The 19,361-nt window shown below is 42.8% G+C and overlaps 1 protein-coding gene across 4 annotated transcripts in view; it reads left to right on the plus strand.

Annotated features, from left to right (window-relative positions):
• Nucleotides 1-19,361, plus strand: part of Auts2 (activator of transcription and developmental regulator AUTS2) — a 1,087,122-nt gene that overhangs the window by 270,169 nt on the left and 797,592 nt on the right. For all 4 annotated transcript variants that reach the window (XM_087903578.1, XM_087903577.1, XM_087903580.1 and 1 more), the window contains exon 2: nucleotides 8,128-8,340. In XM_087903578.1, coding sequence (XP_087759704.1) covers nucleotides 8,128-8,340 — 213 coding nt within the window. The remainder of the gene's footprint in view (nucleotides 1-8,127; nucleotides 8,341-19,361) is intronic.

A 19,361-nucleotide genomic window follows, 5' to 3' on the forward strand; every position in this document is an offset into this window, starting at 1 on the left:
TAACTGTACTGTGAAACCATGAGTCAAAACAAACTATTTCTTCCTACAGTGTTTTTGTTGTTGCTATTGTTTGGTTTTGTTCACAGCACTCAGAATAATTCTATAGAAACCTAACAGGTTCACTTGAAAAATCTCAACCATGGCAGGACTTTGCTGTCTAAACCCTTCATAGTTCACTATTGAAAACTTTATATTCACAACTTCATAGCCAGATTTCTGCCTTTCTAATAACACCCATCCTTGTAGAGTGACATCTAACTGTGATTTGACTATCTCTGATGGCTGGTGGTACAGAGTACTTTCTCACGTATCTGATTGGCATCCAAGAGTCTGAAAAACCAATATGTCTGTTCAGATCCTTTATAACAAAACACGTGGGCTGGTGATGTAGCTTATTTGGTAAAGTACTTACCCAGCAGACACAGAACCCTGAATTCCATTCATATGCTTATAATCCTATCACTTGAGAGGTGGAGTCAGCAGGGTCAGTTCAAAGTCATGTTCAGCTCCAGTGTGAGTTTAAGGCTGATCCTGGAATACGTGAGAACCTAGCTTCAAAATGATCCAGCACTATAGAATCAAGCAGTGGCTAATTGCAGGGTGTCATTAAGGTTACACATCTTTCAGTTGTGTATTACAGTAGTGGTTTAGATCAGAGTGTGGAAAAACCCCATGGGAATCTGAGTGTTTTGCTCTCTTGGGGTGGGCAGTCTAACTTTGCCCTCAGAGTTGTTTGAGGACTGTGTGGTGTTCCCTTGTTCCTCTGGCTTGCCCTTTTCTCCTTTTTTTTTGTGTGGCTTTTTTGGTCCTTTTTATATATTCTCGCCCTTAAGCCCTCACTGATGAGATTTTCTGCCCTTGGTCATGCTGCTCTCGGTGTGCAGAGTGCTGCTTGTTACAGAGGAGTTAATTTTTTTTTCCTCAGGTTTCCTTTTCGTCATGCTGTATTTCTCGGATTATCTGGAGGGACTGTAATCCAATTTTAGGGATCCTTCAGGGCTGAGAGCCTAAACTGTTTTAAGCAATAGCATCTGGTTGCCAGGGACTCAACCACTTCGAGTGTGTTAAGGGCGAAAGGCAGCCAACTCTCAATTATCTATAGGAATGCGAGACTGTTGGCGTTTTCAAATCACAGCGCAAAAATCTCACTTAGGCTGATAGATGTGTTCTCATCCTATAACTAAGCTTAGGAGAGCTACTTGGTGTCTGCCTGTGTGTCTTCATTCTCCACTTCCTTCTCTCCTCATCACCTTTGGCTTCCTTTTTTTACCTCCTGTCTCCTTCTCTTTTTATCTCTACTGTGATGGTACCACACCTTAAACCAGTGTGTTTTTATTTTCTGTCCGTGCCCACTCTGTCCACTGGTTCTCACTTCAACCATTCTACTTTAACTTTGTTTCATGGTGATTTTTGATTGCCATTCACCCAATCATGCTGGAGATAGTTACTGTTCCTTTGCCTATTTGCTCTTTAGTCACCTATAATTATCTGTTCAAATCTTTTATGAAGGGAAAGTTTAATTGATTTCTTTGTATTTTTAGAATTGCTAGTGTATGTAGTTTTTGTAAAAACCTTAATCAGAGAACTATTTTGGAAATATTTTCCTATAATACTGCAAGTCTTCTTGTTTTAACGGTGATCACATAGATTGTGTGTGTGTGTGTGTGTGTGTGTGTGTGTGTGTGGGGGTGTGTGTGTAGTGGGGGTGGTATGTGTTCAAGAGAGCTGGTGCCTGAGAAGGCCAGAAGAAGACATTGGCTCTCCTGGAGTTGGAGTTACAGGTTGTTGTGAACCACCAAGAATGAGTAATTGGAAACAAACTGAGTCCTCTAGAAGATCAGTACACACTCTTAACCACTGAGCAAGTTCCATAATCTTCAAAATGTCCTTTGAAGAACAGAAGTGTTAATTTTTGATTTGTCAGTTTATCTTTTTTATGGATAGTAATTTTTGTTTCACAACAAGGATTTCAGACTTTTCTGTGATGTTTACTTGGAAAAATTTTATAGTTTAATTGAGCTTTTTTATGTAATTATTTAGAGGCAATTTTTCCAATCAGATCAAGGTATGGGTTAAAAGTATTTGCATGCATTTAATGTGTTTTCCCACCATTTGCTAAAAGGACTATCATTTCCGAGGCTGCAGAGCTGGCTCAGCAGTTAAGAACACTTGCAGTTCTCCTAGGGACCTGAATTTGTTTCCTGGCATTTACACTTGTTGGCTTCTATCTGCCTGTCACTCTAGCTCCATTGGATCCAGTGTAGTCTTCTGGCCTAGCAAGGCCCTGTACAAATACAGCATATGCTCACACACACATACACTTAAATTAAAAATTTAAAGACTCCTGTATAGACACAAATTTGTGGTGGAGTGTGATAGCACATGTCTTTAATTCCAGTACTTGGTAGGCAGAGGTAGGCAGATCTATGTGAGTTTAAGGCCAGCTTGGTCTGCAGAAGGAGTTTTAGAATAGCTGGGGTTGTTACATTGAGAAACCCTGTCTTGAAAAAACAAACAAACAGACAAACAGCAACAACAAAAGAATTACATTTGTGTTCTTACTTAAAACCAACTGCTGTTGTACACGGATATGTCCTTTTGGACCCTCTTCCTTTTCCATTAACTCGCATTTAGCCTGAGGTACAGCCAGGAAATGAACTTTTGTGCAGTGTGAAAGGTGGCAGTACAGAGCATCCTGCCTAGACCTCACTTAATCCCCAATAAATATTCATAGATTTCCCTCCTGCTGTGATTGAGCAGCTTTGGTTTCCGAATCTTGTTTGGTTTTCCCAACAAATTGCAGAGTGTATGGCATTTAGCAAGCATATTGATTTGGGGGTTGGAAGACACCTTCATGCATGTGTGTGCTTACATATGTGCCTAGATAGTGTGGATTCATCTCATCTGCCTAGTCACTTTACATCCAGCTTTCCCATCTCTGCCACCTGAGAGCTGGGATTGCAGGTCAGTCACTATCTCTGCTAGGCATTTATGTCGATGCTAGGAATTTGATCTCTCACGCTTGCCCCATTGACAGTTTATCCATAAGCTCCTCTCCTGAACCCCTGAGTTGTAAAGATATGAATATTTAAAGTTTTGTGTGTGTGTGTGTGTGTGTGTGTGTGTTTTGCATAGGGTCACATTCAGACAGTCAACTCCTGGTGCTCCTGTTTTCACCTATCAAGTTTGGGTTTGCATATGTGTGCCACTTTACATGGATGAGATTAATTTTTAAATGCTGTACTGGAGATTTAAAATATTTTTTTTTCTGTGTAGATCCAGTCACTAAAAAGTGGAGCCCTGAGATTCTGTTCATTAACTTTGTTTAAATCTCCAAAGAGTAATATGCATATAGTGACAGAGAATTATGAAAGCACTGAACTTTAATTAAAAAAAAAAACCCTTTCACGTATCACATTAGATCTTTGCAACTCTTTTACACAGGAACATGGATGGAATCAATAGTTGGCAAAGTCATTCAAAAACAAGCATCGAGTCTCCTAGTAAACCCACCAAGACCCAGCAGACTCAAACAATGGGACACGCCCTTTAATTTCATGTGACTGGAAGAGCATCTCTGCATCTTCTCCTCACTTCTTTATGCGCTGACCTACTAAGCTGTAATTGTCAACTTAGCCCAGCCTAGGGTTGTCTGAGAGAAGCCTCTCTTGAGGGATTTCCAAGATTAGATTGGCCCATGTGCATAATACAAGGCATTGTCTTGATTTCGTAGGTGGGCCCTTCTCCTGGAGGTAGTTGTACTCCTAGGCTGTGTAAGGAAGAGAGCTAAGCCTGATCTTGTGATGGAGCCAGCAGGCTTTGTTTCTCCTTGGTTCTTGCTTGGAGTCCCTGCCTTGACTTCCCCCCATGGTGAACTGCAACCTGGAAGTGTAAGCCAAATAAGCCCTCCCCTGAAGTTTTTTGTCATGGTGTATGTCAAAACAACAGAAAGGAAACTACAACAGTCCTGGAGATCAAGTGTCTCAGAGCAGATGTTTTGTTTGAACTCCCGCCCCCACCCCCACCTTCCTTCTGCGCCCACCCTTGGACACACACAGACACACCTCACAGCCACTCTGCCAGTTACGGACTGTCCTCAGATTAATGTGATTGGAAACATCAGACAGAGACTCTTTCCAAAACCCATTTTCTGCAAGGCAGGCAAATTGTGCCCTCATTTTCCATCATCTCTACTTCATCTGTAATCAGCAAATGGGGCCCCTCAGCCTGCATTGTGTTGCGTGTGCAATCTTTTAGCCTCCCTGAGTTTGCACAACACTGAACCTTCTCATTTTGAAATTCAGGAGGAGCCGAGGAAGCCTTGGGCAGAAGATTGTAATTTGGGAGAAGGGGAAGTCAAGAATAAGATCACCTGTTCTGAAGAGGGCTGGTTCGGAAGGAAATTGCTTTGCTTCATCAGTGTCTGAGCCTCTGAATGGATGTGCTCCTGTCATCCCGCCCTCCATCTCCAGTGACCTAAAAATCACATAATTTCAAACATTCACAGAACTGATTCCTTTGTGCATGCCTGTGCACTTACCCCCTCTATTGCCAGCAGATGTGTCTAAATCTTTCTGCTTCACAGCTAGGCTTTTGCTGCTATGCGGGTGTTTGGGAATGAATGAATACCCTTAAGCAGATTTATCAGACTTCTCACTTCCAGCCTCCTCCCAGGGTTTGCCCCTAGTGGGGCAGATTTATCTCTGGCTTTTTAGGGTCTAAGTCAGACCTTGAGAATTAAATAGACCTAAAATAGATTAACAGGAGAATGACATGTATTTTACACATAGATTGCTGCTACTAAAGGAAAATAAAAACACGCAGGAAGAGCCAAGCATGGGGGCACTTGTCTGTAATCCCAGTACTTAGGAAATAGAAACAGGAGGATCAGGAGTCAGGGTTATCCTTCTGGGACCTAGTGTTTCAGGTCTGCCTGGGGTACTTGAGACAGTCTCAAAACAACAATAACAACAACAAAACCCCTTTAAAAGTGACCTAGCCTGAATGCTTACTTACTGGCTATACGGGAGTGGCTGTTTTAAGAGACATATCCAAAATCTTTGGTCTGTTAAAGGAGGAGTTATTTCCCCCATGTATTTGTACATATTTTTCTGGGCTGTGACTCCCCATTTCTGAATTTCTGCTCTTCCACTCTAGGTCAGACATCTCACCCTCATCATCTCTTCCTTCCCTCTGTGGGAATGTTTCTTTTCTATTGGCTAAGTGAGGGCAGAGTGTCCCTCTTGAATCTGCTGATTTTCAAGTACCTTTAGTTTACAATAATCCTTCTGCCAAGTGGCATGTTTTCAAGTGGCATGTGCTGCCACCTTTCATTCATTTGCTAAATGCTTTCCTTGCAGAATGAGAAGTGGAGTCACTTTAGAAAAGCGCTGCAGGTATTTCTGATGGACTGTCTCCCTGGGTAACTGCTTGCCTAGTCAACTAACGAATTAACAAGCCTTTGAAATTGCTGCTCATTGATCCCAAAATGTTCTTTTAGAATCCAGGCGGCTTCCCTTCTTGTAGCTGTAGTGTTCAGAGTAGCCAGTGTTTCATTAAGGGAATTCTTAAATTAATTGTCACTGATGTCTTGATAGTGGGTTGATATATGCACATTTGCCCATGCGTGAAGTCATGCCGTTGTCCTGAATATTGCTAGGTGTATATTTTATTGATTGGTTTATAATCAGCCTTTTTGTGGTTTGTAATCAGCCCTTTTCTCTTCTGTGTGTATGACCAGAGGAGGACGTTGGGTGGGTGTCATGCTGCATTTACCACGGTTTTTAGAGGAACAGAACTTAGAGAATCAATCCATTAATCCGTTTATCCATCCATTGATCCATCCATCCAGTGTATCATCCGTCTATTTCATCTATCATCATCCGTTTGTCAATAATCTGTCTATAATCTATTTGTGTGTCCTTTTATCTGTCTGTCTATCATCCATCCATCCATCCATCCATCCATCCATCCATCCATCCATCCATCCATCTTATTAGTGGCTTTATATCTCTTGTCCAGCTAGTCTAACAATGGCCGTTTTCTAATGGAAGGTCCAAGAATCCAATAGCTTTCAGTCTGTAAAGCTTGATGTTTCTGATGGTTTTCAGTATATGTTGGTATCCTGAAGAAGCGGGCTCTCATGCTGGGTTTGGAATAGTGAGGCAAAGGCCGACTGGCAAAGAGCAGGAATTCTTCTTCCATGTCTGTTATATATGCTGCCACCGGAAGGCATGGCCAAAATTTAAGGTAGATTTTCCCACTTCAAAGGATCCAGTTTTAGGATGAGTCTCCCCACTTCAAGTGATTCAAACAAGAAAAATCCATCACAGGTGTACCCAGCTGCTTAGGGTTCACTTAATTCCAGATGTAGTCATGTACGCAAACAAGAGTAGCCATTGCAGTGGCTCTTACACTCTCCACCTTGTTCCCCTAAGACAAGGTCTCATTCGGAGTCAGCATGACGATCCTCCTTTATCTGCCCCTTCCACAGCACTGGAGTTAGAAGCTGGTGTGCCCCCATACTCAGCTTTCTAGATTGGTTTTGGGGATTTCAATGTAGGTCCTCATATTTGTACAGCAATTGACCCATCTCCCTATCCTCCTGTTCTTGGTTCTCTTGCTTATATGGGGCAGTTTTACCATTTCTCAAGATAGTCAGTGAAAACGTAAGCAATTATTTTACTGGACATTCAGTAATCAGTCAATAAATATTTATAGATACAGTGAACAAACAGTTGCCTGTTTTATTCAAGATTTGCAATCAAGAGACTATAGTCATAAATTTTATGACTATAAATTTTCTTTAGAGAGAGTGCGGGTAATATCTCGTGTCTGAAAGCTTAAGGCTTTTAAATTATGAAAAACTTCTTAAAAAGATGTCAGTCCCTTCTCAAGTGGTTACATAGACACAGATTCTCTTGCCCCCACCCTCCAGAGTAGAGATTTTCAGTATTAATTAGAGCAACCGTGATTGTACTGCTGTTTCTAAGACCTTATCAGGGCTTTGGGAAGTTAATGTCCTGGCAGGGGTCCGTTTACTCTTTGTAGCTAGCTATTCTTCAGAGTCATGAAAATGCCTTGATTAATATGTTACGGGGAAATAAAATAGTTTGAAAAAATTATAATCTCATAAATATTAATTCATATTTGTATGGAATTGGACATAATTTTCTGTATACTTCTGAGCACATCTTCAGTGCGAAAGGAGGACTGGTCTTGTATGAAATCAAATGTGTGAGGCAAATTCTTATTTGTCTATTAAATATAGGATCTCTTGGAGCCCACAGCTCACTGTGTAGTTGGGAATGACCTTGAGCTTCTGGTCCTCCTGTCTTTCCCTCCCAAGTACTAGGATTATAGGCATGCACTATCACTCCCAGTTTTATATGGTACTGAGAAAGGAACCCAGGTCCTCATGCATGGTGGGCAAATGCTCTGCCAGCTGAGCTATACCCATAACCTGATATTGTGCTGAATAGGTCTGGATGTTTTAGCTACTTGGTTTTGTGTATTTAGAAAGAAAATTTTAATGACTGATTATTTTTTGGCTTATTCTAAAGCAGTTTGGTTACTGGAGCCAGCTGTCCAGTTTTGTGCTTTTTCCTCTTTCAGGGGATTATGGTACCACGAACACAGGCTGTCCTCTCTGATTCTGATCCAGGCCATACACATTCAAGTACAGCCCTCCAGTCTGAGTGTCCCTTTGCTGTCTTTTCTTTATTCCCTCACTGCTCCCGTCAGTTCCAAGTCTCTGGAGCTGTAGTGGATGTGGCTGTCCTCACATCTGTTGTCCCAGTACTAGGATGGCAGGGAGAGGAGGAGCTCTAGAGCTTGCTGGTCAACCAGCATTGCTGAATAAGCAAATTCCGGGCCATTGAGAAACTGTGTCTCACAAACAAGGAGAGCAACTGGGCAAGATACCAGAGATTTACCTTTGGCTTCTACACACTTGTACACCCACCCACACCCACAGACAGGAATAGAAACGACTTGTCTGTGGCATCATTAGGGGTTCAGGAGACTTGACCACTGTGTCTGTCTCCATCCCCTTATTCTAACCTTATTTAGGCTATGACCTTAGATCCTCATGTGACCACCACTTCCCTTTCCTTTTCTTTTCTGCAGAAAGATGTAGCAGTTAAGCCTCAGGAACGAGGGGAAAAACGGCAGACTCCTCTGACCAAGAAGAAACGAGAAGCTCTTACCAATGGTTTGTCTTTTCACTCCAAGAAGAGCCGGCTCAGCCACTCGCACCACTACAGCTCAGATCGAGAAAATGACCGCAACCTCTGCCAGCACCTTGGGAAGAGAAAGAAGTTGCCAAAGGGACTCAGACAGGTGAGCAAGCCTGGTTCATTCTTAACCAGGGCCTTGTCTTCCATCCTGTGCCTCTGTAGTTCTCAATGGGTGGCAGTTTTCTTAATACGATGATGTAGTAATTGTTTTTGGAAAGTTGTATGCATGATTCTAAAGAAGAAGGTCACACTCTAGGTGTGTCCTCCACATTTGACAAACATTCCACTGTTTTCAGTCTTTCATTTCACTGTTTGCTGCACATCAGAGCTCTCTGTGGTGCTGGTGGTATAGAGATCTGGCTATATGCTGGACATGGCCTGGCTTCTGTGGAGAGCTTCATGGTGAGGACAGATGGTTTGGAGAAATTGGTCTTAGCCAGTATAAATCACAGGGTTCCGATGTGCTAAAAATGGTGGTCTGTGTGTGAGCAGGGCCTGATAGAAAGTTCATACTGTGACATTTGAGAGGGCAGTGGCGTTGAAGTGTGGCCATCTGTGTGCTACCATTGTTCTCCACAACCCTGAGACTCAGGATGGTCTCTGTCATCGTTTGGACAGAAGTTTTGTTATGGCCATGGTCTCTGGCCTGGTAATAATTAGTTGGCAATGATCCACCAACAGATACAACAGTTTGCGTTTGGGGGGGGCCTTTCTGCTTGTGGAAATCCCTACGTGAGGTGGATTGATACTGAGAAGCAAAGTCGTCCAGACTAGTTTTTCCTCACGCCATTGTGTCCCTGCTTGTAGAGTTACCTGCATCCTGTGTGGGTTTGGTTTGGTTTCAGAGAGGCTATCGGGTGAGATTGACTGTCGCGCGTGTGTGTGTGTGTGTGTGTGTGTGTGTGTGTGTGTGTGTGATGGGTGTGAGACGCGGGGGAGAGGGTCTGTAAGAGGTGATGTCGCTCTGGAATTTGTGTTTCTAACTGATACGAAAATACAATCACCAGTGGAGAGAGGCTGCAGTATTGACACCTTCGACTCAGAGCCCCTTGCCTTTCTAACATGATGCAGGACTGACCTTTTCAGGCAAGAGACCACTTTACTTCCATGTGGAGGCCAAGTGTTATGTCTTCTTCACTGACCTGACCTCACTTTTCTTTCCTCGGTCTTAAAGTACTTCTTGTGATTTAGCCGCAACCAGGGTTTTCATGGTTCATTTCTGAAAAATATTAATCATCATTACAGAAGACTTGTGCTCATGTGTCTGTATTTTGACTAACTTTTGGTGTTGATGGTCAAATGCTACTTTTGGTACTATTGTTATTTGAAGTCCAAGCTTTCATTGTTTTACGTTTGAAGAGTACTTTTTTTTCTCCAAATAATAAAGATTTCTGCCTTTCACCTATAATTTCAAAGACAGCGTATCTTCCTATGTCCTTTCTTCATGCATGAATGCACTAGTTTGTCAATAATTTTATTTAAGAGAAAGTAGAGTTGACAGCTGAGGTGAGAGCATGATACTTGTCACTGGTAATTAATCTCTGCTGCCACCCTACTGAAAAATGAATTTCCTGAATTTGGTTTCTTAAGTTATTCTTTCTGAGCCACATGATTATTTTAATCACCAATAATGTGATCAAATAGAGTGCCATAGAGATCTGTGAAGGAAGACCGTAGTGGGCGGAGAGAACGCAACTTGTTTTAAGTTTGAGTAATGGCATTATGTAGACATTTAAATGAGAGGAGAAACATTTGTAGGATAAGGTTTCCTGTCTTATGTGAAAACGGACTGGTAAAAGGTGAGACACAGTATGTTTAGAATTCTAGGAGTAGATAGAGGTGATTGAGATGGGTCAACAGGGAAAGGGTCTTGCTACCAACCCCAGTGACCCACGTTTAATCCTTGGAACTCACGTGGTAGAAGGAAAAGAACCAACTCCAGCAAGTACATATACCACAGGCGCACACACACATGCAGTAAAATTAAAACACCTTAGAACAATAGATAGAATTGCTTTTGTGTTGTGCTAGGCCAATACATATCACAGCCCCCCCCCTTTTTTGTCCTTTGCCTCCTTGCCTGTAGAGTAACTGAATCTGATGAATCTGACGATCTGTGCTTGAAGGGGGTCTTCAGAGTGAACCTTGAGGAGAGTTTTTAAATTAATGGATTGTCCTTGAGTGCCTCTGGCTGAGGGAGTTACAGTCTGAAGACTTACAGATGACGTTGGGCATGAGAAGAGAGGGCCTGGTCTTCCTCCTTGACATGCGGAGAGTGAGTTAAGTTTGCATTCTATTAGGGTGGCACTTCCTGCGCAGACAACTTAATACATGGCTTTCCTGTAATTATGGAAGACATTACTCTTTAGTAGAGAGGAAATAATAGGATTTTTTTTTTCCCTGAGAGTCTGTTGAAGGCAACTAATCTTTTCACTCTGAGAGTGCAATTATATACTTTTAAGAGAGAAGGGAAAAAAAAGGTGTAGTTCTAAAACCAAATTGCTTTTCCTTCCCTTGTCTGATTATAAAACCACGGCTCCTGTGATATGTTTCCATTCTGTCAAAAGAAAGTGTTTTAATTGGCACTTAGCTTATTTGCTGGATTATGTTTTTATGGATAAATACATACTGTCTTAGAAGAGAGCTGATCAGTAGCTGCCTTGCCAAATGGTTGCAGGTTTGAACAACACTGTCCCTAGTTCTCAAAAGAGCAGAAAAATGGATTCGAGCAAAGGAGCAAATTGCTGTGATGCAAAATAGTGAATGTCTCTGTGACCTGGTGTTTTCAAAACTTTCTCCCCAGGAAAGACATCTACCCTCATCCTCCAACGTCAAATTCCACCAAATTTGAAGTATTCTCTTAGTATAGCTGATGGTTTCTCCATGGCCATGTAGATGGAGTTTCTTTAGTTGGCCTTGGCCAACCTGTATGCAACAGTACCTCCACAAAACTCGTGACCACTTGTAAATTGACAGAATTGCATACACAAATGACTGAAGTGTCAGATGAGGTCCCAGTGATCTTCCCTACTCCTTCCCTTTTTGAGGGAATGTCAGTAGTCAACAAGTCCCATTACGGTGGACAAACAGGTATAGCCGATATGATGGAGATGTTGGCTGTTTGGCTTGTAGGATAGTCCATTACAGTGCTTACCTCAGGGGATGTTTCTCCTGTGTAGAGCTGTGGAGTACTTACGGTGTGTGCAGTCATTGGAAGCGTTGTCTTTGACTGGTGATGACAGAGGGGATGGAACTTAGTTCTGCTTTGATATGGGGGCATATGGAGAGGAAACAGTACCTCTCCATAGGACCTTTCTTCTTTAATTGGGACATTATATCACACTGTAACTATCGAGCAATACAAAGCTATGTGTTTCATAACCCTCTAGCCAAAGCATGGCTTCTTATTTTGGGAAAATTTAACCCTTCCCTGAGCAATATGGAAACTTTGAATTTCTTTCTTATATATGTCTTAACTTCTAGACCATAGGAATTTCTGCTTTCAAAATTTAGTACTTCATAGTTTAAAGCACAGAGAAGACAAAAGGGTTTGAAAAATAATGTCGCCATGATGAGAGTTGGGAGGACTCTGAGTTAGCTTCAATTGGAGTTCTAAATCTCTGTTTAAACAATTACCTTGTCCTATCTAATATGAACTGCACCAGGAGGAAATAGTCTAAAGCAAGCGAGAGGCCCTCATTTGGTTATGTGAACGTATGTGTGCATGAATGTGTGTGCGCGCCTGCGTGCGAACATGATGCATATGTATATGCACAGATATGTGAACGTAAGTGTATGTGGAAGCGAGAGGACAGCCTCAGGAGACACTGTCCTCTTTCTTTTTTGAGACAAGATATCTCTGGCCAAGAACTTGCTAATTCAGCCAAACTGGCTGTAATAGGGGTAATGAAAGTTGTTGTCAAGGAAATTGTGGTTCTTGGCGTGAACAAAAATTGAATGATGAGGAACGACAGCAAAGATTAAGGGATGGATAAAGGAAAAGTAACAGATTTATCTTTTATGATGGGAGAAGCCTAAGGTCAAAAGTCTGTTAAATAAACATAAGATGCTTTGAGTAGTTTACAAAGCCCCTGAGTCTCTGTTTTTAGTAGTGCCATGCCTAGATACCCATCCCCATGCCTTTTGACATTTCTCACAGAAGCATCGTCTGGGAACAAGAAGTTGCTGTCTCAGGGAGTCTGCCCCAGTTTGCTCCACATCCCCACGTTCCTGGGTTCTCTGATTTATCTGTCTCCTTTCAGAGTTTATCACACACTGGGTAGGGGCAGTAACCTCTAGCTGCTTCTTGCTCTGATGAGGGGTGTGGAATCTATTCGGTGTGTTTTTAAGAGAGAGGTGACTTTTATGAAGCAGTTTCCTGTGGCGAGGTAGGGTACTGTGACAGAAGTCTTCCAGGCCGCGCATCTGGAGCTCCATCTGTAGGCCCTTCTGTAGAAGAGAGGGGCAGAAGGGGTAAAGGAGAGAGCTAGAGGCCACTTCAGCATAGCCAGAATCTGCCTTCCTTTCTCAGGAAAGTTCCGTGTAGTAGCAACCAGTCCACGGCTGGTCCTGAGAGTGATGAACCCGGGATCTGTTTTTCAGCACTTTGATGGCTCTGGAAGTTTATACAGTCAATGTGAGGTCTCACCCAGATGGTTTCTAGTGAGGAAGAGAAGAAATTTAACCGTCATTTGAAAATAGTAGTAGACCCGTGTCTCTTAAGTGCAGATCGATACTGCCGTGTTTGGATTGAGGCAAGTTCATGATATTTTGTGTCTGGGAATCATTTAATGAAAGATGGTTGTCAGAATAGCATTTCATATGGAATTAAGTCTAATATCTAGGGAGTGTGATCCTTTAAACTGTTAAACTCACAATACATTTAGTTATGCTTTCTGATGGTTATTTAAAACACAGGTAGCCAACATTAATCACTTTTATATTTTTTATTGTCAAGGTCACTTGAGAATCTGGTCCAGAGGAGCAAATTGGGCTTGAGAGGAAACCCTGACTATTAGCAGTTACCCCGTCTATGTGAGGAAAGTCAAAGGCCTCATTTGACCATGGTGTGGCTTGTAGTCATGGAGGGAAATTTCCTTTTGTATTGACCTTCCTCTTTGTAGACAGGGCACTGTTTATAGCTCATCAGGTGTGGTCGTCATGGCCTCTCTGAACAAGAGAATAGATGACTCGCTACTTTTACAGTACATTTTGAGAGATGCCCCATAGTTTCCTGTGACCAACTTGAATTTGGGTGCTCAGGGGAAGACAGTCTCCCTTTTAATCCTGATGACCATCTCAGTATAGCTTCTAAATATAGTTATTGAAAACCAGAAGGTTATGTATACAAGTATTGTGTTTATTATTTATTTTTTTATTTTTTATATTTTCGAGGAAAAGTTTCTTTGTAGCTTTGGAGCCTGTATTGGAACTCACTCTGTAGACCTGGCTGGCCTCGAACTCACAGTGATCCGCCTGATCTGCCTGCCTATGCCTCTCGAGTGCTGAGATTAAAGGCGTGTGCCAGCACTGCTCAGCACCAGTGTGATACTGTTAAATACTGTGTACTGTTTAGATAAAACTTGGCCATAAACTAAACAATTATGCTTTGATTATACAGACACCTTTTGAAAAAGCCCTCCTTGTAATGATGATGGCGTGTAGACCAGTAGCTCCTCTAATTTAAGCAGAGATTTTACATCCGAGTGGTCAACTTTGACCTTTCAAATACCTTCCTCAGACATTTGTAGCTTGCTTCAGCTTTCCAGCTTTTTTTCTCATTCATGATACAATAACAGTAACAAATCTATAGTCAGCGAGCCTGGCCTTGATGGTCTTTTTCAAGCTGGCACAAATGATGCCCTGGCAGTTGTTTGGCTTAGAAGATAGTGTTGTGTCGTACTATCTTCAAGAAAGAAATTTGAATCCAAATTGCACACATTATAAGTTAATGCATACTGTTAAAACTGTGGGGCTTGGAAATTTCTAGTAACCATGCATGGGTGTTGAGTGTTAGATAGGAGCCTTTTTCTTTGTGTGGAAAAATGACCACAATAGAATTAAATATGGTAGAATGTTTGTTTGACATTGCTAGTTGTAAGCTGCAGACATAGGACTTTTTCTAAGGGCAGACACTGATCATGGTACCTATCTTTATAATCAGATCTGTTACTAGAGATATCCAAGGTAGTTTGCTTTAGCTCTCCGTGCAGGCATTGCATGCTGATCTCACCTGGAGAGAGGGGTAGTGTTGGTGCAGGAAGGCCAGGTGAATGGACCTTCTGATGTATTTCCTTCCCTTCTGGTGGAGCAGAATGTCCAGTGAATACCTTTTCCTGCTGGGTTTGCTACCCTAGGTTTGTCCTTTATTTTAGTACGACTAACACTGTCTTGGGAGCAACCTGTTATATTGTAGAAATTAACTTACAAAGGAAGATTTATAATGGAAAACTTAGATTAAACAAATCTAGCTCAAGCCACATTTCTGAAGACCTGCTAATTAGTTTTGAGTGAAAATCTAGGCCAAAAACCACACAGGTATTTATCCGACGTGACTGCAGAGCCAACAGAAGTCTGGAAACAGGAGTGTTTGAAACACGGATGTAATTTGGGATTGACGTTTCATAATGAAAGGACATATGAACTTTGCTGTGTGCTCTTTCATAAATTTGCTCTAATAGCTAAGTGCCTGGAGGTACCTGGAGCGACTGTTAAGAAATATGAGCTGCAGTCAAACCATTTTAACTCATGCCTCAGAATCTCATTTAAAACGCTAATTGGGATTTCATTTGCTTTTCAAAAATCAGGGAGAAAGCACTCTGGCTAGGGAAGCAGGTAGGCTAGCTGCAGATCTTCACCTTTCCTTCTACTCCAAATCCAGTCCTCCAGTTTCATTCCCAGCTTTGCAATAGAATACTTAAAGCATCTCTTACCCATCTCCAGTGGACTATACACATCTTCCCCTCCAAACTCCTCCTCTACCCCCAACTCATTGCTTTGTCTCAGCTTCCAGCTCCTGGCTCCAGCTCCAGGCTCCAGGCTCCAGCAGGAACCCACAGGCTGCTCTGGCCAAGGAAACAAGTAGGCTTACTGCAGATCCTTACCTCTCCCCCAGTTCCTCCAAATCCAATCCTCCAGTTTCATCCCTAGCTCTGCAGCAGACCACCTGCTGAGCACCCCCTCCATCTCCAGTGGACCACACAGATCTTCCCCTTCAAACTTTGTCCAAGCCCGCAGCAGTCCTTGGGAACCCTCCGGCCACTCTAACCAGGGAAGCAAGTAGGCCAATGACCTCTTCCTCCTCCATTCTTCCCAGTGTAAAACCCCAGTCTCACCCCCAGTTCTGCAGCAGGCCTCCAGCTGTGGCCTCTCCTCACTCTGCCCCCATTCCTAGAGGGCTTACTATGCTTACCCTGGGGGAAACACCTTGCTTTCCCCCTTCTTGTGAATTCCCTCTCCCAGCCCTTCACAGTTCCTAAGTGCCAGCTTCCAATAACAGAAACACATCTGTTTTTCTGTTTTTCTGGAATATCCTGTGGCCACACCTGTCAGCACCCCAGCCGACTTCCCTACCAGACAACCTAGTCACTACCCTCTGCTGAGAACCAGAGAGGAAACAGAAGCCATGGAACAAAACAATCACTTGGCAGACACAAGACCAGATATCGGCGCCTAGAGTACAGTCTTCAGTACCAGATATTTGCCTGTACACAAGTGTAAAACTGTTGTCAATAGCAGTCAGGACAGTATGTCTGCACTTGAGCCTAAGCAATCCTACCAGTGGCTCCAGCATAGGTGAAGCACAACAAAAATACCTTAAAACCGTATTTATGAATTTGATAGATGAATCCCTTAAAGAAATCTATGAAAACACAAATAGTAGAAGGAAATGAATAAAACTGTTCAAGACCTGAATGTGGATATCGAATCAGTAAAGAAAACCCAAACTAAAGAAATCTGGAGACCAAAAATTTAGGACCTTGAACAGGGGGTTGACAAGGGTAGAGTAGGCTATAACTCCTTTGATTTAAAACTGCATTTTGGGAGCTGAGAGATGTCTCAGTGGTTAAAGTTATGTTTTGTTCTCCTCTTTCAGAGGAACTAAGTAGTTCCCAACACCCTTGTCAGTACACTTACTATCTCTGAAACTTCAACTCCAGGGGATCCAGTGCCTCTGGCTTCTGAGAACACCTGCAACCCTGCAACAGTTTTACACTGAGACATGCATGCATGATGTTTTCCTGTTGGCTGAGTGGCTGCACATGAATCTGCTTTTATTTTAATTATCCTCTGTCACTTCACTGGCCACTCAGGCCTCAACCTTCAAGGGCTTCTGGGGTGTCTCTGCTGCAGCTGCTAAATTTAAATTTAAATTAAATCGATATTGTTCTATATTTCAATAAGATTCAGAAGTCAAAGGCTGGGGTGAAAACCTGCTAACTCAGAAAGACTTGAGTAGCAACTAGCTGACCTTTGTTTTTGGCCGCACACACTGCCAGAGACATGTCTCTTCCCTTGTCCCAGAACCAAGAGAGCTCATACTCTAGTCCCTGTTCTTTCCTTCCTGTGTTTTTTTTTCTGTCCAAATTACTGACTTCTCTTTGGCCAATTCCAGTCAGCTAGTCACTGGCTCTGCCCTAGATTCAAAGTTTAACTTTATTGGACAGTCTCAGGAGTGTCAGAGTGCAAGCAAAATATCCTATTACACATGCACACACACAAATTAAAAATAAAAATACAGTTAAAAACTGTTTATGTAGGGACCAGTTGAATTGTGCATTTTTCCCTCTTAGGAGGGCACCAAGTTATCTACCTGTAGCCCAGTTGCAGCTATAGAACATGAAGCAATTCTCTAATTCCCGCCCAGAGCAATCCCATCCCTACACAAGTCTGTCCTTGACAGGTAAGAGTAGGAGTTGGGTGTGGGTGGATGACTGGTTTACAGTGGTGTTGTTGGGGATCCAAGCAGATGGCTGTGATAGCCACGTGCTGCGAGATTCCCGTGGGAGTTGATGGCGGTGACAGGCGACTCACAACGTGCTATTTACAGTTTGGGTTTGCAGTCTTTCAGTGACATCTGAATACTCTTTAGCAACTGCTTTCATTACTGCCTTTCGAGGAGCTGCTAATTGAAAATGAAATAGTGGGTGGGCTTTGAGACAGGCAGGCAGGGACACGTCCATGTGGGAAGTGGTAGTTGGGAACCACTGGGCATCTTTACACCCAATACGTGGATCTTTTTCGAAATATGAGACGTTGAAAGTCCCTTTGGAGGTTCTGTGCATTTGATCAAGAATTATGTGTATACCTGTGGGTCTTGAGAAGAACCCGACTGAGAGATGGTTTATTCTCTGCTCTCTGTGTGGCTAAATGTGTGCAGCTGAGTTACATCAGGTCTCCTGACACCTTGTGGTAGCCTTATAAGCTCACCATGGGACATCATCTGTTTTCTTCCTCTACCTGTCTGTTCCGTTATTCTACTGTTGTGAGTGATACCATGATCTCTTGTGGGGGAGCATCTGGAGTGTACAAGTGTGTGCGGACATGTTCGTGTGGCAGCCAGAGCACAATCTTTGATGACATTTCTCAAGTGTTTCCCACCTCATTTACAGGCACCATCTTTTACTGGCCTGGAACTTACTGATTTGTTACGTTGCGTGACTAGAAAACCCCAGGGATCCCCCTGTGTCTGCCTCCCCCACACTGGGATTACAAACATGCTCTATCATGTTTTCTTTCCCTTTTTTCCTTTTTTTTTTTTTTTTTTTTTTTGGTGGGTTCTAGAGATCAAAGTCAGGTCCTGTGCTTTTACAAGTCAGTCGTGCATCCATCCTCTCAATGCCTTATTGCCCTTATTGCCTGATCTCTTAACCTTTGGGGTTTAGTGTGTATTCAGGTTCTTGTGTGTCGCTTTTCTACCTGTAAATTCTTTCTCATGGTATAGCTCTGCTGGAGGTAGGCATGGTGTGTACAGCACAATGAGAGGAGAAGGTGATGTTAGTTTGATTGGACTCTGATGGCAGATGACGCTCTTGGGTCAACATAGGGTTGGGTTGTTTTCTTCATCTTCGGAGCGCTAGCTGGAGCTTCAACAGTGGTACTGAAATTGTCATTCTCCAAGGATTTATGTGGGCAGTTGTTTCATTATTCATTATTCTCAAAATAATTTTGCATGGAGAATTCTGGTGCTGAACAAGGAATGACCTCCAACTTGGTAATGTTGTTGAGTTTCTTTTTAGTTAAATATGAAGACGGATATAATAATCATTTTATTCTTTTACTTCTTTCCTTAAGCATTTCAGTATCTATTATTTGGGACAGAAATGTTCTGAATCATATGCTTTGTTTGCCTGGGAAGCCCCTTCTCAGCCCCTGAGGCTAGGGCTTGAAGGGCCCTCCATGACTTCCCCCTTTCTATGTACTTAAGCCTCAGTCCCATTAGTCCCATTTTGCTCTAGGAACCCAACTGTTTTAATGCATTGAGTCCTAATGATGTTGAAATGGTGCTTTTTGTAGTCGACAGAAAGGCCTGTGTCTTGCCTGCTGACACAAGCGTTGATTTTGTACCGGATAAGAGGAACACAGGTCTTGTCTGTACCTCTGGAGCTTTTCTTCTTCCGTGGTGTGCACCCTCTACCAGTGCTCTTCCACACAGAAGCAGGAACTAAAGGAGGTCAGAGGTGCTGGCCCAACCTGATATCTTCGAGGAGGCCTCATGTTTTGTGCCACGTGACCACTGCCTCATTTCACCTGCTTTCATGGATCATGTTTCTGCAGACAGTCCCACTGTTCCGAAACTCCTGTCTGCCGTGATGCTGATGGAGAGGGTCATTTCATAATCACTGTTTGCACCTGCGTTTGCTCAGGAACTGCTGCTGTCGTGTGTCTTCAACACTTGCAGCAGAGAGATGGACAGGTCCTAATTGTCGGGATGACTCTGAACGGCTGAGATTGGGTATAATTAGACTGAGAAGCAAGTGGCTGCCTTGTCTGCATAGGGACTGTGTGGAGTCACGCTTCTTTTCAAAGGATGGTCTTCAGACTACCTGGGTCAGAGCTTGTCGCACGCTTGTGTGACAAGTGCACCTTCTCAGCTGCTGTCCCTGGAGGTGACTTCCTGCAGGT

Source organism: Myodes glareolus, chromosome 2 (genome assembly GCF_982192425.1).
Source record: "Myodes glareolus chromosome 2, mMyoGla1.1, whole genome shotgun sequence".
In the NCBI taxonomy this organism is placed as follows: Eukaryota; Metazoa; Chordata; class Mammalia; order Rodentia; family Cricetidae; genus Myodes; species Myodes glareolus.